Source organism: Bubalus kerabau, chromosome 7 (genome assembly GCF_029407905.1).
Source record: "Bubalus kerabau isolate K-KA32 ecotype Philippines breed swamp buffalo chromosome 7, PCC_UOA_SB_1v2, whole genome shotgun sequence".
NCBI classification, from domain to species: domain Eukaryota; kingdom Metazoa; phylum Chordata; class Mammalia; order Artiodactyla; family Bovidae; genus Bubalus; species Bubalus kerabau.
Genome location: NC_073630.1, coordinates 5622091 through 5638566, shown reverse-complemented (window position 1 = coordinate 5638566; position 16476 = coordinate 5622091). Strand labels below are relative to the sequence as shown.

Sequence of the window (16476 nt, the reverse complement as noted above, 5' to 3'; positions counted from 1 at the left end):
GAAAATTAAGATCATGGCATCTGGTCCCATCACTTCATGGCAAATAGATGGGAAAACAGTGGATACAGTGACAGACTTTATTATTTTATTTATTTATTTATTTTGGCTCCAAAATCACTGCAGATGGTGACTGAAGCCATGAAATTAAAAGACGCTTGCTCCTTGGAAGAAAAGTTATGACCAACCTAGACAAGTTATTAAAACGCAGAGACATTACTTTGCCAACAAATGTCCGCCTAGTCAATGATACGGTTTTTCCAGTAGTCATGTATGGATGTGAGAGTTGGACTATAAAGAAAGCTGAGTGCCAAAGAATTGATGCTTTTGAACTATGGTGTTGGAGAAGACTCTTGAGAGTCCCTTGAACAGCAGGGAGATCCAACCAGTCCATCCTAAAAGAAATGAGTCCCAAATATTCATTGAAAAGACTGATGCTGAAGCTGAAACTCCAAGACTTTGGCCACTTGATGTGAAGAACTGACTCATTTGAAAAGACCTTGATGCTGGGCAAGATTGAAGGCAGGAGGAGAAGGGGATGACAGAAGATGAGATGGTTGGATGGAATCACCGACTCAATGGACATGAGTTTGAGCAAGCTCCAAGAGTTGGTGATGGACAGGGAGGCATGGCGTGCTGCAGTCCATGGGGTCGCAAAGAGTCAGACATGACTGAGTGACTGAACTAACTGAATTCAAAAAAAATGAAAATGAAAGATGAATATAAATATACTTATTTCCCATAAAAAATTCTCAATCATAAGATAATGCTTTGGGGAAAGTTATTTGCAAATGTGTGTGTGTGTGTGTGTGCACAGATAGATGTACATTTGTTTCTGCAGATTCTGATTTGATGTTTTTATGTTTCCATATGGATCACTGTAACACTGATTCCATCATCTTATCCATAGCTTATGTATCAAATGTAAAAAAATCATGGTATATAAAGAAGCTCCATTCTGTGTGTCCCTTCCCAAGGCAGAGGGTGGAGCAACTGTCCAGTTAAAAACTTAAACAGAAAATGTGATGTAAGTATTTCTTTTCATATCTGGAATACTAACACCAGGTGATGTTCCAACCAACCCAATGAGGCTATTGTCAAGGGATAAGGTTCACAAAGAGAAACTGAACTACATTAGTATACAGTTGGGACTTCTAATAAGGAAGTACAGAAGAGAAATGTCCCAACTGACAATGACCGAACAGGGACAATTTACTTAAGTCTTTTTGGGAGACATAGCAAATCCCTGCTGTGTTTTCCCAGATGTCCAACTGATGAATACATTCTTGATTAGTCCAGGTTATGGGAAGCATGGAGAACAAAAGAAAAGAGAAAAATCACTTCGCTATGTGTCTACAGTAATAGCAACAAACAAACAAACAAAAAGCAAAACCCTACCTCTTGATATGATGGTCTCACAATAAAGAAGAAGTATATGGTGGCTTGCTTTCTCTAAATGGCCTTTCCCACCCCAACAGGAAATTCCTGATCCCCACACCACCACCCACCAACTACCAGGCCTTTTAAACTTTGTTGTTGTTTGGTCACTAAGTTGTGTCCAACTCTTTTGTGACACCATGGACTGTAGCCTGCCAGACTTCTCTGTCCATGGGATTTCCCAGGCAAGAACACTGGAGTGAGCTGCCATCTCCTTTTCCAGGGGTTCTTCCTGGCCCAGGAATCCACATGGGCAGGCAGATTCTATTCTAAGTTATTCACCCTTTTCCATTCTTCTTTCAGGGGACTCTATGGTCTTTGAGAGCAGGGGTTTTCTACCTAGTTCTCTACTGAGCACCACTGACACGTGGTGAGTACTACAGGGAGTCTAGTAGATGAGTGAATTGCATCTATTGGTGTCCTCTCTGAACAACAATTTAGAACACAATTGGCTGCTGGTGTGGGTTCTAGTCTGCCAAGGGGGAAGAGTGTGTTTATGGATAGAAGTGTCACAAAAGAAGATCTGCTGCCAGGAAAAGCATATTTCTGTTTTGAACTAATTCTTCTATAATACTTATTTCAGTTGACTACATGGTTATTTTTTTGTTTCTGAAATTTTAAAGACTAATCGACCCATGAGTGTTTCATCAAAAGACAAAAGGGTGAGGCCATGCGATACTCCCAGGTACTTATCAAAAAAAATTCGTGAGATGCTTGTATTTTCCATATCTGACACAGACATGCTGGCATTGTTATCTACTTACTCTGGAATATTATTTTAATTGAAATATCAATTGCAGTCCAATTGAGAGCATGAATGTAAGGCAATAAAACAAATAAACATCATCAACAAGAAACAAAACAAGAAAAACATTTTAGTGGGGAAGATGATGCTCCAAATGAAATACTTTTCTTTTAATGAGGGACTTCCCTCATGGCTCAGATGGTAAAGAATCTGCCTGCAAGGCAGGAGATCTACCTTCTTTTTGTTATTTTGTGGTTTACATACACCCTCCCTCCCCACAGTAATCAGCTAAAAGCCTGCTGGGCCCTCCTTCTCACTGAATGAAGCCCTTCATTCAGTGAAGGTAAGGGAAGTGCTGGGGTGGGGGAATGCCACCACTGAACATGAGAAATCTGTGTGAAAGACTTACTGGATCATTTAGAGACTGTGAGTGTGAAAATAGAATCACTTTCTAAGAGTCACTGAGGGTTCATATGCTAATGGAACCAAAACTCAGCAAGAATATGGGAGAACAAGCATGCATTGCAAATTATGAGTATGGATATGCTGCAAGAAGTACTAGAAAGTCTTGTCTAGCCCTATATTAAGGCAGATATTTTCATTGCTTCCAATCTTCTATGCTTATGAAAAAATAAAACAGCAAACCTACTCCCCAGACCTGGGCTCTAATTATCATGGGACAGCCTGGAGACATCAAAACTTCATTTGTTGAGGGCTTGAACATGTAATCCCAAGTAATTTGTAAATTGAGAATTAAGAAGCATGCTACGGAGAACGCCAAGAACATAGAATGATGCCAGCATGACACACCTACTAAAACTCTTGCCAGCAATCAAAGAGAATTGTGCAGAAGTTCATCCAGAAGTGACTTCAGCCTTTTATAGACCCAATTCTATAACTTTTGACTTTTTTGTTTTTGTTGTTTAAAACAAAAAAGTGGTAGCTATGTGATATGTGGGAGAATGGCTACTGGAGGAGCAGACAAGTGAAGCAGATCTCTTGAGAGCAGGGAAGAAAAAGAAACAGTAAAAAGCAAATAGAAAGGGTTCCAAAGCACAACAGGCTGTCAAAGCAGAGAGAAGAAAACAGCCTTAGATGTGTTTCAAGTTACTGAGGCTGTTATGTTTTCTGTCTGCAAAATAATTGATGTTTATAAAATGATGTAACCAAGTATTAATAAAATATATTGGATAAAAAAGCATATTTAAAAAGAAAGACTTTGCAACTATGGTTACCAAAGGGGGAAGGGGGGAGGGATAAATTAGGAGTTTGGGATTAACATACACAAATGTTGTTGTTTAGTTGCTAAGTTGTGTCTGACTCTTGCAACCCCATGGACTGTAGCCCACCAGGCTCCTCTGTCCTTGAGATTTCCCAGGCAAGAATACTAGAGTGGGTTGACATTTCCTTCTCCAGGAGATCTTCCTGACTCAGGGATCGAACTTGCCTCTCTTGTGTCTTCTGCATTGGCAGGCAAATTCTTTACCACTGAGCCACCAGGGTATATACATTACTGTATATAAAATAGATAATCAGCAAGGACCTACTGTATAGCACAGGGAACTACACTCAATATCTTGTAATAACCTATAAGGGGAAATAATATGAAAATTTTATGTGTATATATATACATATATATACACACACACATATAAAATTGAATATATAAGCTGAATATAAAACAGAATCACTTTGTTGTATACCTGAAACTAACACAACATTGTAAATCAACTGTACTTCAACAAAAACTAAAATTAAAAAAGGAAGATTTTAGAAACAATTTTATTTTAGAAAGTTTTAATTTGAAAGATTTCCACTAAATAGTTTAAATAAAAATTTAAGTTTTGAGGCTTAAAGGGTGAGGTTCCCAGTGCGGCAAGATGCCATGTAGAGAGCATGTACTGTAGACCCAGAGACCTCAGGGTGTGAGATCACACATGGCTCATTTCCTCATCTGCAAAATGGGCTTCATGTGCCTGCATACAATGGGGCTATAATGAGGATTAAATTAATTAAATGACAGATTCTAAATGCCTGGCACAGAATAGAAAATCCAGTCTGTGGTGGCTGCATTAGTGAAATTGCAAATCACCCATAATGGTAAGTAAATGATGCACTTTGAATTTTTTTTGCGTGTGATTTTGTATGATTATTCAGAAATTGATAGCTAGGAATGTGACCACATTCCTGCCTGGTCCAATTTTAAGGCTACAAGCTCCAGCTCAGCAGAGAATAGCACCCTTTGGGTGGTTTATTTGCTATGGTAACTTGCATTGGCTCTTGGCTGTTCAGAGGATGGATGCTATATCAAATTAAGAAAAGGAAAAAATTAACATAGCAGTTGTTAAATACAATTCTTTATTTTTTAAAAATAGGCATTTCAACTAAAGCATTGTAAGCCATTATGGTAGACATGTAGAAATATGAAAATGCTGTATAGTATAGGGAATTATATTCAATATCCTGTAATAAATCACAATGGAAAAGAATATACATATATATCTGAATCAATTTACTGTACAGCAGAAAGTATCAGAGCATTGTAAATCACCTATACTCTGATAAATTTAAAAAGACATCAAAATTATTATTCCTTTTTATTTAGCATCATGAATTCTACAGAACTTATATTTAGGAACTTTCCAATTTTCAACTGTATTGATCTACAGAAATGACAAATGCGTATGGTTCTACCTAATTGTTACTAAAGTAAAGGTAATTTAATGAAATTGATTCACTGCCTCATTTTATTTGTAGAAATGAGACAGGGAATAAAAGGATGCACGACTTGAATATTTTGTGTTATGTGTTTGCCAAGTAGTTTGTAGATAGGAAACTATGTAGGGGACTCTTTTAGGAGAGGACACACAGAATTAGGAGCTTTTGCTGTCTTCATGAGCTTAGCTTTCTGTCCAGCACTGGTTTCTTCTATTCAGGAGTGATTCGAATCTGAGTCCTGTGCAGTTCTTCAGCTTCAGAACAGATTAGTTTACTTTTCTCAACAAAGATTGTTGTGCCGTTCCAGACTGCACTGAGTCGTCACTGTGCTTTCTATATTTTTTACTTTCCTGGGCCCTGAGACTTATTTCTGATTCTTGGTAACTCAGTAGATAAATGAGACTTCTATTGAGGGTTATAAGAGTAGCTGAGTTAAGGACTTAAGGTGATGAAAACTGCTTTTTCTCAAATAAGCCCTTGATTTTATTTAGACTTTAACGATTTTCTTCTGGAAACGTTAGGATACCTTGATGAGTTCACTAACTGTAGATTTTGGTGTAGTAGTAGTAGCAATTAATGGAGTAAAGTTTCACTGATATCTTTAGAGGCTATCACGCTTCAAGGTTCATCAGAGTATGAAGATTTGCACCTTTCTACTTTAAGAAACCATTTCATCTCAACAGAATCTCCTGTCTCCATCAGCTAATGATAGACATTCAGAATCATTAGCTAAATTAATTGTTTCATGTGGTTGGTCTTTAGAATGTAATAAAACTGTAATAGAATTACTGAGTTGAAAGCAGTTAATTGGATGTACTTTGACTATATTCTAATTAAATGCTATACCTGTCAATCTTAATGACCACTTAAAAACTACCAAAAGAAAACTGTTGATGAATCTTAGTACCATGAAAATAAACCACCCAGAACCATTTAAATATGCCTCATGTCTGTTCACTTCATTTCAAAATCTGAAGTCATTTCAGATACTGCCATTGAAGTATTATCCCAGTGCCACACAATTTTAAGGGAGAAAATGAAAATGTGGAGTCTTTTTTTTCCCTAGGTTCTTAAAGCCCATGAATCATAAAAGCAGGAATAGCATGCTTGTTTCTCATGTCTAGGACTGTGTTAGACCATGAGTTGAAAATTCAGATCCGTACACCAGAGCCACAGAGATGCTCAGATGAAAGGGGATCTCTTAGGATCAGAAATAGGGCGAGATTGAGAGATATAGAGTCCTTGAGGGCAAACAACCTCTCAAAGGGGCCAGCCACTCGCTGGCTCACTGATTGTTGTCTTATGGAAATGTGGTTCCAGTCAAGCCAGATATAGTGGCTTTCAAACAAATACAGATGTATGGGATTTTACATGAAATAATAACCAATTCAGATTTTCAGCTCTGTGGGTCAAGTGAAACACATCTGGGCTGTAGTGCAGCAGCATCTGGATTAGACTCTGACAGCCTCTGTGTGTTAGGGGAAGCACACTGATTGAAACCACCCACCCTGGCCAGGCACCTTAGTAACCATTTGCATGAATTGTTTTATGACAGGAGATCCTGATAAGAAATACAGAACTAATAAGCCACCACCAACCGGAAGAGTTTGGGAAAGGTCTAAAGGAGACACTGCGTGTCCAGCCACTTCCCAGAATCCCTCTCACTAGCATCCACCTTGGTTGAGCAATGCGTGTGCCACCAGGAAATACTCTGAATTAGAATGATTGGCCAAAGACCACCGGGAAACTAATCCCATCATAAAATCCGAGACTGCAAGCCACGCAGCAGAGCCGTTCTCCTGGGTTCCCTTACCCTACTGCTCTCCACCCGGGTGCCCTTTCCCAATAAAATCTCTTGCTTTGTCAGCACATGTGTCTCCTCGGACAATTCATTTCTGAGTGTTAGACAAGAGCCCAGTTTCAGGCCCTGGAAGGGGTCCCCCTTTCTGCAACATGTGGACACACAACAGCTTTCAGAGATGAAGGATGCGGACAGGCTGCCCTTCATCAATACTTATGACCAATCAATGAAACATTTGAAAAAAGTAACCAGGGCATTTCATTAACAGACAGACAGGTTGCTGCAACATGTTTATTATTAAGATGAAAAAGACAGATTTATTCACTGTCTTTCTCTGATTTAGAAACAGGTTGTTTGAGGGGGAAAAAAGATCTCTTGAAAGGACTGTAACTTATTGGGAATGGAATATGAAGAAAGGGTTCTAGAAAAGCTGAAGGTAGAAGAGGACTTTTGAAGGTCTGCACAGCACCATGTATTTGGTTGTGATACAAAAATGGGGAGGGGTAGAAGTAGTGACCCAAGGACAAAAAGAACAGATAAAACCAAGGAGGGTCTTGGAATGCAGGAACAGAAAAACCAGACCCTTATCGTCTTTTCCACCCCCATGTTTTTTAACTTAAAGGGTTTCAGGTCCCCCTGGGCAGTATAACCTGTCTCCCCTCCTACCCCATGGGGAGAAGGTATTTGCCTTACTCTTCCCCCACTCAGTATACATGCCTCATCCAATCCGCAAAGGACCCACAAGACCCTTATCCCAGTCCTTGTACCCTGGGTAAAAAAAGTGGACTGAGGACCGCTGTTCAGTGTCCGTTCTCCCTTGAGCTGGCCCACTGTTCTAACAGCGTCTTCCATTCTAATAAACTTTATTTCCCTCTCATTGTGTCTCATGTCTGGAGATTCTTTTCCAACCTGTGCCTGGACCACGACATTTTTGGTGGCCCGTACTGGGAGCTTGGGGTCTCTTTCCTACTTACTACTCGTTTCTCATTTTTCACAGGGACCCTCTGTGAACAAAGTGCTGTGGAAGTGACTGAGGAACTCTGGGCAGGGTTACCCTCCGGTGTGTTTCAAAGGCCCCACTGCTCACTGTGCCCCAGTAGCTTCTACCTGAACAGGTGAGGGTCTCTCTTTTGCCTTCTTTCCAACTGAGGACCAAGCCAGCCACTACTGTGTGGGCATAGGTCAGGCATGTAGTGGTTGAAGCAAAACAGAGACCTTTGTCCCCTGGCCACCGCCTCCCTGGTAGGATTGTAAGGCGGATACCTCAGCCTTCTTCTTGTCACTTTCACTTCTTTTCTTTTGGTCTGGATTGATTTACAGGAGCCTAGGTGTTGCCTCTGGGCCATCCCAAGAGTGCCTTCCACGTTTCAGGGAATCGCTGGATGGTGAGTCAGCCGGTTGGTCCCCGGAGTCACTCTTTCTCTGTCCGGGTCACACGGTGCCCTAGCCTCATGGTTCTCGGGGGTCGCCTCTTTCTGTTGGATGCGACTGTTGGGACGGTCGGCCATTTTGTGCCATTAGTCACATGGGGAGATCACTGGCACAGAAGGGACGCCTTTCTGTCAGCCGGTGACTCTCAGTACCCCATTCTATGGCAGGTAGGCTAAGAGTGGGTTCTGGTAAATCCTGGGAGCCTCTCTCAGACTCACCCCTTGGCTACATTCTCAGAAACTGGAAAATTTTGACCCTGCAAAAGGCTTGGCCCCAATACAAACCAAGGACCCCCCAAAATGGTCTCTGAGTGGCATACTAGCTTTTGCCAAAAACAGGGAAAGGACTCAGAATTTCCTTACGTTCTATTGCCTCCCTATGTCCTGTCCCCCTCTGTCTAGCCCCACCAGATTTCCTAGATGACCCCTACTTGACCTTTCATATCCACATGATCTCTAGGAAAGGATTCTGAGGTTACCTTTGGTCCAGGTCTTTCTCCTATATTCAAAAGCCTGAAGGATCAAAAACTCTCAACATTCTAAAGAATCCCCTTCTAACTACGCTTCTCTCTCAGGGGGGAAGGGAACCAAGCTTCCCCAACTCCTGAACATCCTAAAGAATTCCCTTCTAACTACTCTTGTTTCTCAGGATGGGGAAAGACCAGGCTTCCCCCACTCCTGTAAATTCCCTTAACCCTTCAGATTCTTCTGATGGGACAAAGACCTCACGTTCCCCCAGAGGGACAATCCAAGATTTTAATCGGCTGATCTGCCCTGATAGCAGAGTCAAAGCACTATTTGGTCTATATTTTAGCTATAAAACTATGACTACAGAAAGGAAAGATGACTTTTAGATACAGGATGGCCATGATATTCTTTAGACTCCAGAGAAAACTGGTTAAAATTAATTTTTTTTTCTTGCAAACTGTAAAACTGGTTCTTTTTGCATATGCAATTAAAAACAACTAGCTTGTTAAAAGACCTGCCTAGGGAAAAGCTTGAAGTTAACCCTTCCCATGTCCTTGAAATACACTGCCCATTTTGCCTGAAACCTCAGTCTTGGGCAATTAGAACTTCAACACCCCCCCCCCCCACCCCACCCCCTACACACACACACACAAAAAGGGTCAAAGAAATGTTTTAAATCTCAGGCAGAAAACTATGAGATCTCTGTCTGTCTGGATTTATGTATGTCTTAGTGTGTATCTTTTGTTTTGTTTTTTCAATATTGCTGAAGTTGTAAATGAGTTCTAATTTTGTGACCCCGTGGACTGTAGCCCACCAGGCTCCTCCATCCATGGGATTCTCCAGGCAAGAATACTGGAGTGGTTGCCATTTCCTTCTCCAGGTAAAGAAAAATAAGCGCTTACAAATCAGACAATTCTAAATACAAGAGAAATTACCCCAAATGAATTTCAGATTCACGTGAACTGGGAAATATTCAATATTAAATACCTAGTATTAATGTTTGTTTGCTAATCTATTATAGACATGTATAAGAGTCATTAAACATAGGATTTTCATTGTGCCTAGGTTTATTATAAACTAAATATTGTTATATCTGTTACAAGTTTGTCAACAAGGAAAGTACCTCTAGAAAAAAAAAAAAACTTTTAAAAAATGTGAATGAGATATGAGTTTTTAGATAAACTATTAAGAATAATTACACTTTAGAAATATCTGTCTAAAATAGTCTCTCCAGATTTTGGTAACCTGAATTTCTAGGGTTGTGCTAAGCTAAGTGACAGTAGCTTATTGAATAGACAAGTCATTTACAAATAAAACAAGATTCTGAAACATTCATTACTGAACACTAACTTCCTCTTACAGACAGAGAAAATAGAGATTTTGGACTATTTATTAATAATGTTTAATGCCATTCTGAGATGTTCTCTAGAATTTTTTTTTAGAAATTATTACTGGTATTTATGTTTACCAATCTATAGAATGCTAATATAAAAGTCAGTTCTTGGTCGTTTAAGGAAAGTAGGATGTGTGTTTTCAGTAAAGAAGGTATGAGGAATAAAATTACATTTTATGAAGGGAAAAGGAAGTAGGTCTGACTTACATACAGGTGGCTGTTTCAGGGTGGGAGAACAAAGTAATGGGTACAGAAAGTGACAGGTTTTATGGAAAGTGGACCCCAAGGCAAGAGTTTTGTGCATAAATACAAGTTTTCTTGAGATGCTGAACTTTGATAATGAATTTTAAGTTTCTTTACTTCTGAAGTGATCTCGTCTATGTTTACCTTTGAAATTTTCTTTGTTACTTAGGCTAAGTGAATATAACGTTTCACAGTGATCTATGTTATTTTATCTGACAGTGTTATAAACCCTTTTGATATTTATCGACAAAGCTTCCTAAATAACTTGACTTCTAGCTGACTTTGGGATGCTTCAGAGGGGCCCTGAGACATCCCAAAGAGCTATTAAACTACCTGGGTTCATTGGACATGTTAAATTACATGGGAAGTGCTGTTGAAGGGGTGATAAATCTCAGATTATACTGTATGGTTGATGTTACTAATATAGATGTCTTAAAATTATGTGGAATTCATATAGATCTGATATGCCCTGATACAATGTGGTCAATTATAATTCTAGTTATCATGTTAAAGTGTTACAAGTCACAGCAATGACTAGGCTACATTGTCAATTGCAATTTAATCAAATTTTAAACATGCCTTCTATGGTTTCACTCTGATGCTTTTGCAAGAATACTGCTACTTCAAGATTTATGGAAAAGACTTTTCTAAGATTAACCAATAAGCAGATTTTTTTTTTTTGTTGTTATCTGGTAAACTGGTAACAGGCTGGAATTTAGTTTACTCTCTATGTTAAGGGAACAAAGTTTTTTTAGAATGCAGCTTTTGGTAACAGAATATGAATTTCTTTGCCTTTAAGTGATTTATATTTGTTTTTAAAATCTTTTGTTACTTTGGTAAAGTAAAGAAGCATTATTTAAAATTATGGTTCAGTTCAGTTCAGTTCAGTCACTCAGTAGTGTCCGACTCTTTGTGACCCCATGAATCGCAGCACGCCAGGCTTCCCTGTCCACCACCAACTCCCAGAGTTCACTCAGACTCACGTCCATCGAGTCAGTGATGCCATCCAGCCATCTCATCCTCTGTTGTCCCCTTGTCCTCCTGCCCCCAATCCCTCCCAGCATCAGACTCTTTTCCAATGAGTCAACTCTTTGCATAAGGTGGCCAAAGTACTGGACTTTCAGCTTTAGCATCATTCCTTCCAAAGGAATCTTTGAAGGCTGATCTCCTTCAGAATGGACTGGTTGGATCTCCTTGCAGTCCAAGGGACTCTCAAGAGTCTTCTCCAACACCACAGTCCAAAAGCATCAATTCTTCAGGGCTCAGCTTTCTTCACAGTCCAACTCTCACATCCATACATGACCACTGGAAAAACCATAGCCTTGACTAGATGGACCTTTGTTGGCAAAGTAATGTCTCTGCTTTTGAATATGCTATCTAGGTTGGTCATAACTTTCCTTCCAAGGAGTAAGCGTCTTTTAATTTCATGGCTGCAGTCACCATCTGCAGTGATTTTGGAGCCCAGAATATGGTACATGTAGACAAATCTCATTCTGCTTCTACAAAAAATAAGCCCTCACGGTTACACTTATGCTATCCTGATGTCTTTAAATCATGACAACAGTCTACTCCTAAATTGGGAAATTAAAAATGGGTGAACAATAGCTGTAAATCAAAGAGTCAGGGCTATGGGAAATCCAAGATGGCCACTTGGATTTTCCCAGCTCCCTGACAAACCTCATTTTTATTTGATGAATTAAAGCTTTCCCTGGCTATGGGGTTAATGCCCCCACAATGACAAATAAATTATATTTCACTTAATATTAAGTTCTGCTGTGTCGCTTCAGTCGTGTCCGACTCTGTGCAATCCCATAGACAGCAGCCAACCAGGCTTCCCGTCCCTGGGATTCTCCAGGCAAGAACACTGGAGTGGGTTGCCATTTCCTTCTCTAATGCATGAAAGTGAAAAGTGAAAGTGAAGTCACTCAGTCGTGTCTGACTCTAGCGACCCCATGAACTGCAGCCTACCAGGCTCCTCCGTCCATGGGATTTTCTAGGCAAAAGTACCAGAGTGGGGTGCCATTGCCTTCTCTGAATATTAAGTTCTAGTTTTGTTAATTACGGTCTGTGTTTACTACAACTCACTTCTGAGCTAGTTCCTTGTTGTTATGTTATATTGCTAAAAGGTTTAATTAATTAAGTTATTAAAAAGGACACTCTAAGTTTGTTTCTAAAGCTAATCTCAATAACCAATCTTTGGATGAAGGTCAGATGCTCCGTGATGTACAACCAGGAGATTCACACCTGGCTATATTCATTTAAGTAAGTCAGATGACCTGGGGCATACTGGGCTATACCTAATGAAAGTTCTTGTCTAAAATTCTGGCTTGTGACCTTACTAATAACTGCTAGCTGTATTATTTTCTATGTCGCTTGTTTCAGAAGATTTTTTCTTATATATTACTCCATATGCGATCAATGATTGCAGTAATATAACTCTAGATAAGGGAAGAAGCAACAAGAGGGAATATATTTCTGGACCAAGAGGCTAGTGAGACAGGTATGGTGCAGAGACGTTTGCTACTCGCGAGGCCTGGTCCAGTGATAGGCACATGGAGTGGCCTGTCAATGGAACCTTCTCTGGACTTGGAAATGAGCCTTCTCAGCACCGCAGGACACAGTGGCCATGAAATGCCTCCCAAACATGGCCAAATATGTGGCTGTGAAGGGACCCTGCTGACCGGAAGTTGGCGCTTGCCAGCTGCCTCTACAAAGATTGCATCATGACCACTGCAAGCTGCTGACACGCCCTGAAAGTAGGTCAGGGTGGAGATCAGAAATAAGGCACTGTGCTCTGGGAAAAACCCAGAAGAACCGGCCTTCAGAGAGTCAGATGTTTTCAGGTAAATATTTTATGAATCTAAGTTCTTGCATTTTCTCATACCTACAGAAATACAAACATCATGAACCAATGTCTACTCCTGGTTCTCCTGGCTAGTTCCCCAGCAGCTTTTCTACTTCTATTAATATCTTTAACTTTCTTGTTAAGTTTGTTTCTTCTAGAATACAACAAATCTCCAAGTGATAGTATGACAAGGATATTCCCTGGCCAACACCCAGACAATGTTGAACAAATCGCCTTATTATTCCAAGGACTCTCCTCTCCCTCCATAAATGTACCCTGACAGAGAGCAAGCAAAGGGAACCCAGAGCCCCAGAATGCCCCTGTATAGCCTGAAGAAGCCAGAGTGGTCATCACCCCTTTTCCCCTGAGACTGGGTTCCCAAATGCCTGAGAAGGGAAGTAAGTAGATAGTTAGACATGAGCAGAATATCAAAAGGGGCCAAAGAATTGGCCCTAAAAATAAAGAGAGGGAGGGATGTAGTGACTCAAGGATAAAAACAGCAGATAAAACCAAGGAGGGTCTTGGAATGCAGGAACAGAAAAACCAAACACTTATCATCTTTGCTCCCCCCATGTTTTAACTATTAATGGATTCCAGGTCCTCCTGGGCAGTATAACCTATCTCCCCTCCTATCCCATAAGGAGAAGGTGTTTACCTAACTCTTCCCCCACTCAGTATACATAGCTCATCCAATCAACAAATGACTGGCAAGACCCCTATCCCAGTCCTCATACCCTGTGTATGAAGTGGAATAAAGACCCCTTGTTCAATGACAGTTCTCCATTGAACTGGCATGCTGTTCTAACAGTGTCTCCTGTTCTAATAAACCTTATTTACCTCTCATTCTGTCTCATGTCTGGAGATTCTTTTCCAACCCACGCCCAGACCATAACAGTAGATGGCATGAAAAAGAGGAAATTAGAATATTTTATTCTAGATTGTTCTTAAATTTAAATATTTTTGACAGAGTTGAAATGAAAATTTTGTACCGATGTATGTTGAAAAAAAAAATGGAGAACTATACAGATATCATGAAACAATTGGTATTTCCCTGAGGGGTAAGAAGAAGAATTTACAGAATCACAGAGCATGATGTGTCATTTAGCAGCCCCAGACAGCATACAGCATCTTTCAGCAGATAGAGCAAAGGGCAAGGAGGAAGGGTCCATCTCTATTTCTGGCATAGATTGTTTTTGGACCTGGAGGAACAGAGTCTCACCTTTTTTGCAGTCAGGTCACCCCATATGTTAAGAAAATCCATAACCCAAAGATATTTTGTGCACCAATTCTGACATCTATAACCACAGGCAGATTTTAAAAATCAAGGCTACTGCAAAGCAGTGACTGTTTATTCTGTCTTTCCATAGTTTACAGAATTAATGAAGAATTGCAATAGCCAGCATATGGTTGGCTTCATATTGTTTAATCTTTGTGGTCTATTATCTAACCTTCTTGGGAATTGACTTCAGTAAGTACAATGTTCTTACAGTCCCCTTCCATCAATTCAGTTACATTGATCCACAGGTATATTTGGGTACACTCACAAACACATATACACATGCATATATATGTTTACACATACATACACATGCACATGGTTTTTTGACTTTGGAGAGTGACACAAAAATCAGGAGCCCCAGAACCTAAGACAGAAGTATGGAGAATTATCTGGGAAAACTTGGCTGTGTTTTCCATATTAAGCCCAACACATGATGTGTAGTCTTAGTGGATATTAGCATGTTAGAAAAATCTTATTGTGGAAATGTGTTTTTAATATGTATGCATAATTGAATCACCTTGGTGTACACCTGAAACACTGTACATTTTTGCTGAATTCAACTATACTTCACTTAAAAAAAGAGAAGCCTGTTTTGCCAGCTCTCTTAAACTGGTCCAGGCAACACAGTACCTTCCGCAGGGGCTTGAGCTTGGTCTCCATGATGAAGTCATACTTGCACAGCTCACAGCAGCGTGTGTCAGAGCTCTTGATCCACTGGTGCAGACAGGCCTGGTGCACGAAGCGTAGGGTGCCTGTGCAGCGGCAGGGTGTGATGAGCGGGCTCTCCTCGTCCCCTTCGCAGTGACAGATCCTGGAGAGGACACAGCAAGCGGGTGAGATCTCCCAGGGAGCACACCATATCCTCCTCCTTGAGCATCCTAGGCTTATTGGAATCTACAACCTCACATTCAGAACTACGAATATTTCACTTCAACTTAATGCTGGAGCTAAATACATGGTCAATATTAATTTCCTTTCACTTGAATTAGTCATTGTTGGACTCTTAGGTCATATCCTAGGGCTTCACACACCTGTACATCAGAAATGCACAATCATTCCTCCAGGAAAATCAATTTTAACAGACTAACTATTGAGCTGTGTCCCCACTTTTATCTATCAAAAGTCAGTGTCCCAACAGAAAGAGACTCACAGACTTAGAAAACAAACTTATGGCTGCAAGGGGTAGAAGGATGGATAGTTAGGGAGTTTGGGAAGTTCATGTACACACTGCTTTATTTAAAATGGATAACCAACAAGAACCTATCATATAGCACATGGAACTCTATTCAGTGTTTTGTGGCAGGCTGGATAGGAGGGGTGTTTGAGGGAGAATGGATACATGTATGACTGAGTCCCTTCACTGTTCACCTGAAACTATCACAACATTGTTAATCAGCTATACTCCAATACAAAATAAAAAGTTCAAAAAAAATAAATAAAAATTAGTGTACCATTGTAATGGAATTCTACTCCAAAAAAAAAAAGAAGAGTCAGTGTCCACAGGCACAAGCTTTCTTTCATATATTAAAGTTACAGTTTAGTATTCTAAGGAATGTTGGAATCTGGTAATTTCATTGTTTTATTTTGGCAATAGTTTTAGAAGGTGTATAATTTAGTATATATGATATTCTACCAATGTGAAAGAATTCTGAAAAATTTTAATGTGTTACCATAGAATAAAGTGAATATAGACAGTATCAGCTTGGAAATATTACAAAGATTTTCCTAGGAAGATGCACACATTTGTTCACAACAAATGAGCTAAACTTTAATAATCATCATTGTCATGAAAGTCTTTGGTTACAGAAAGTTCAGCTATAGTAAACAGTAAAGTTCAGCTACTGTTTTTTTATTTTTTTTATTTAAGTCTTTATTTTTTATTTATTTATTTATTTTTAAATTTTATTTTATTTTTAAACTTTACAATATTGTATTAGTTTTGCCAAACATCGAAATGAATCTGCCACAGGTATACCTGTGCTCTCCATCCTGAACCCTCCTCCCTCCTCCCTCCCCATACCCTCCCTCTGGGTCGTCCCAGTGCACCAGCCCCAAGCATCCAGTATCATGCATCGAACCTGGACTGGCGACTCGTTTCATACATGATATTATACATGTTT

The 16476-nt window shown here is 39.8% G+C and overlaps 1 protein-coding gene across 1 annotated transcript in view; it reads right to left on the bottom strand.

The window, feature by feature from the left end:
• The window catches only part of MARCHF1 (membrane associated ring-CH-type finger 1), a 454619-nt gene that overhangs the window by 65506 nt on the left and 372637 nt on the right, over positions 1 to 16476 (bottom strand). Inside the window, exon 5 of the mRNA XM_055587572.1 lies at positions 14987 to 15167. Coding sequence (XP_055443547.1) covers positions 14987 to 15167 — 181 coding nt within the window. The remainder of the gene's footprint in view (positions 1 to 14986; positions 15168 to 16476) is intronic.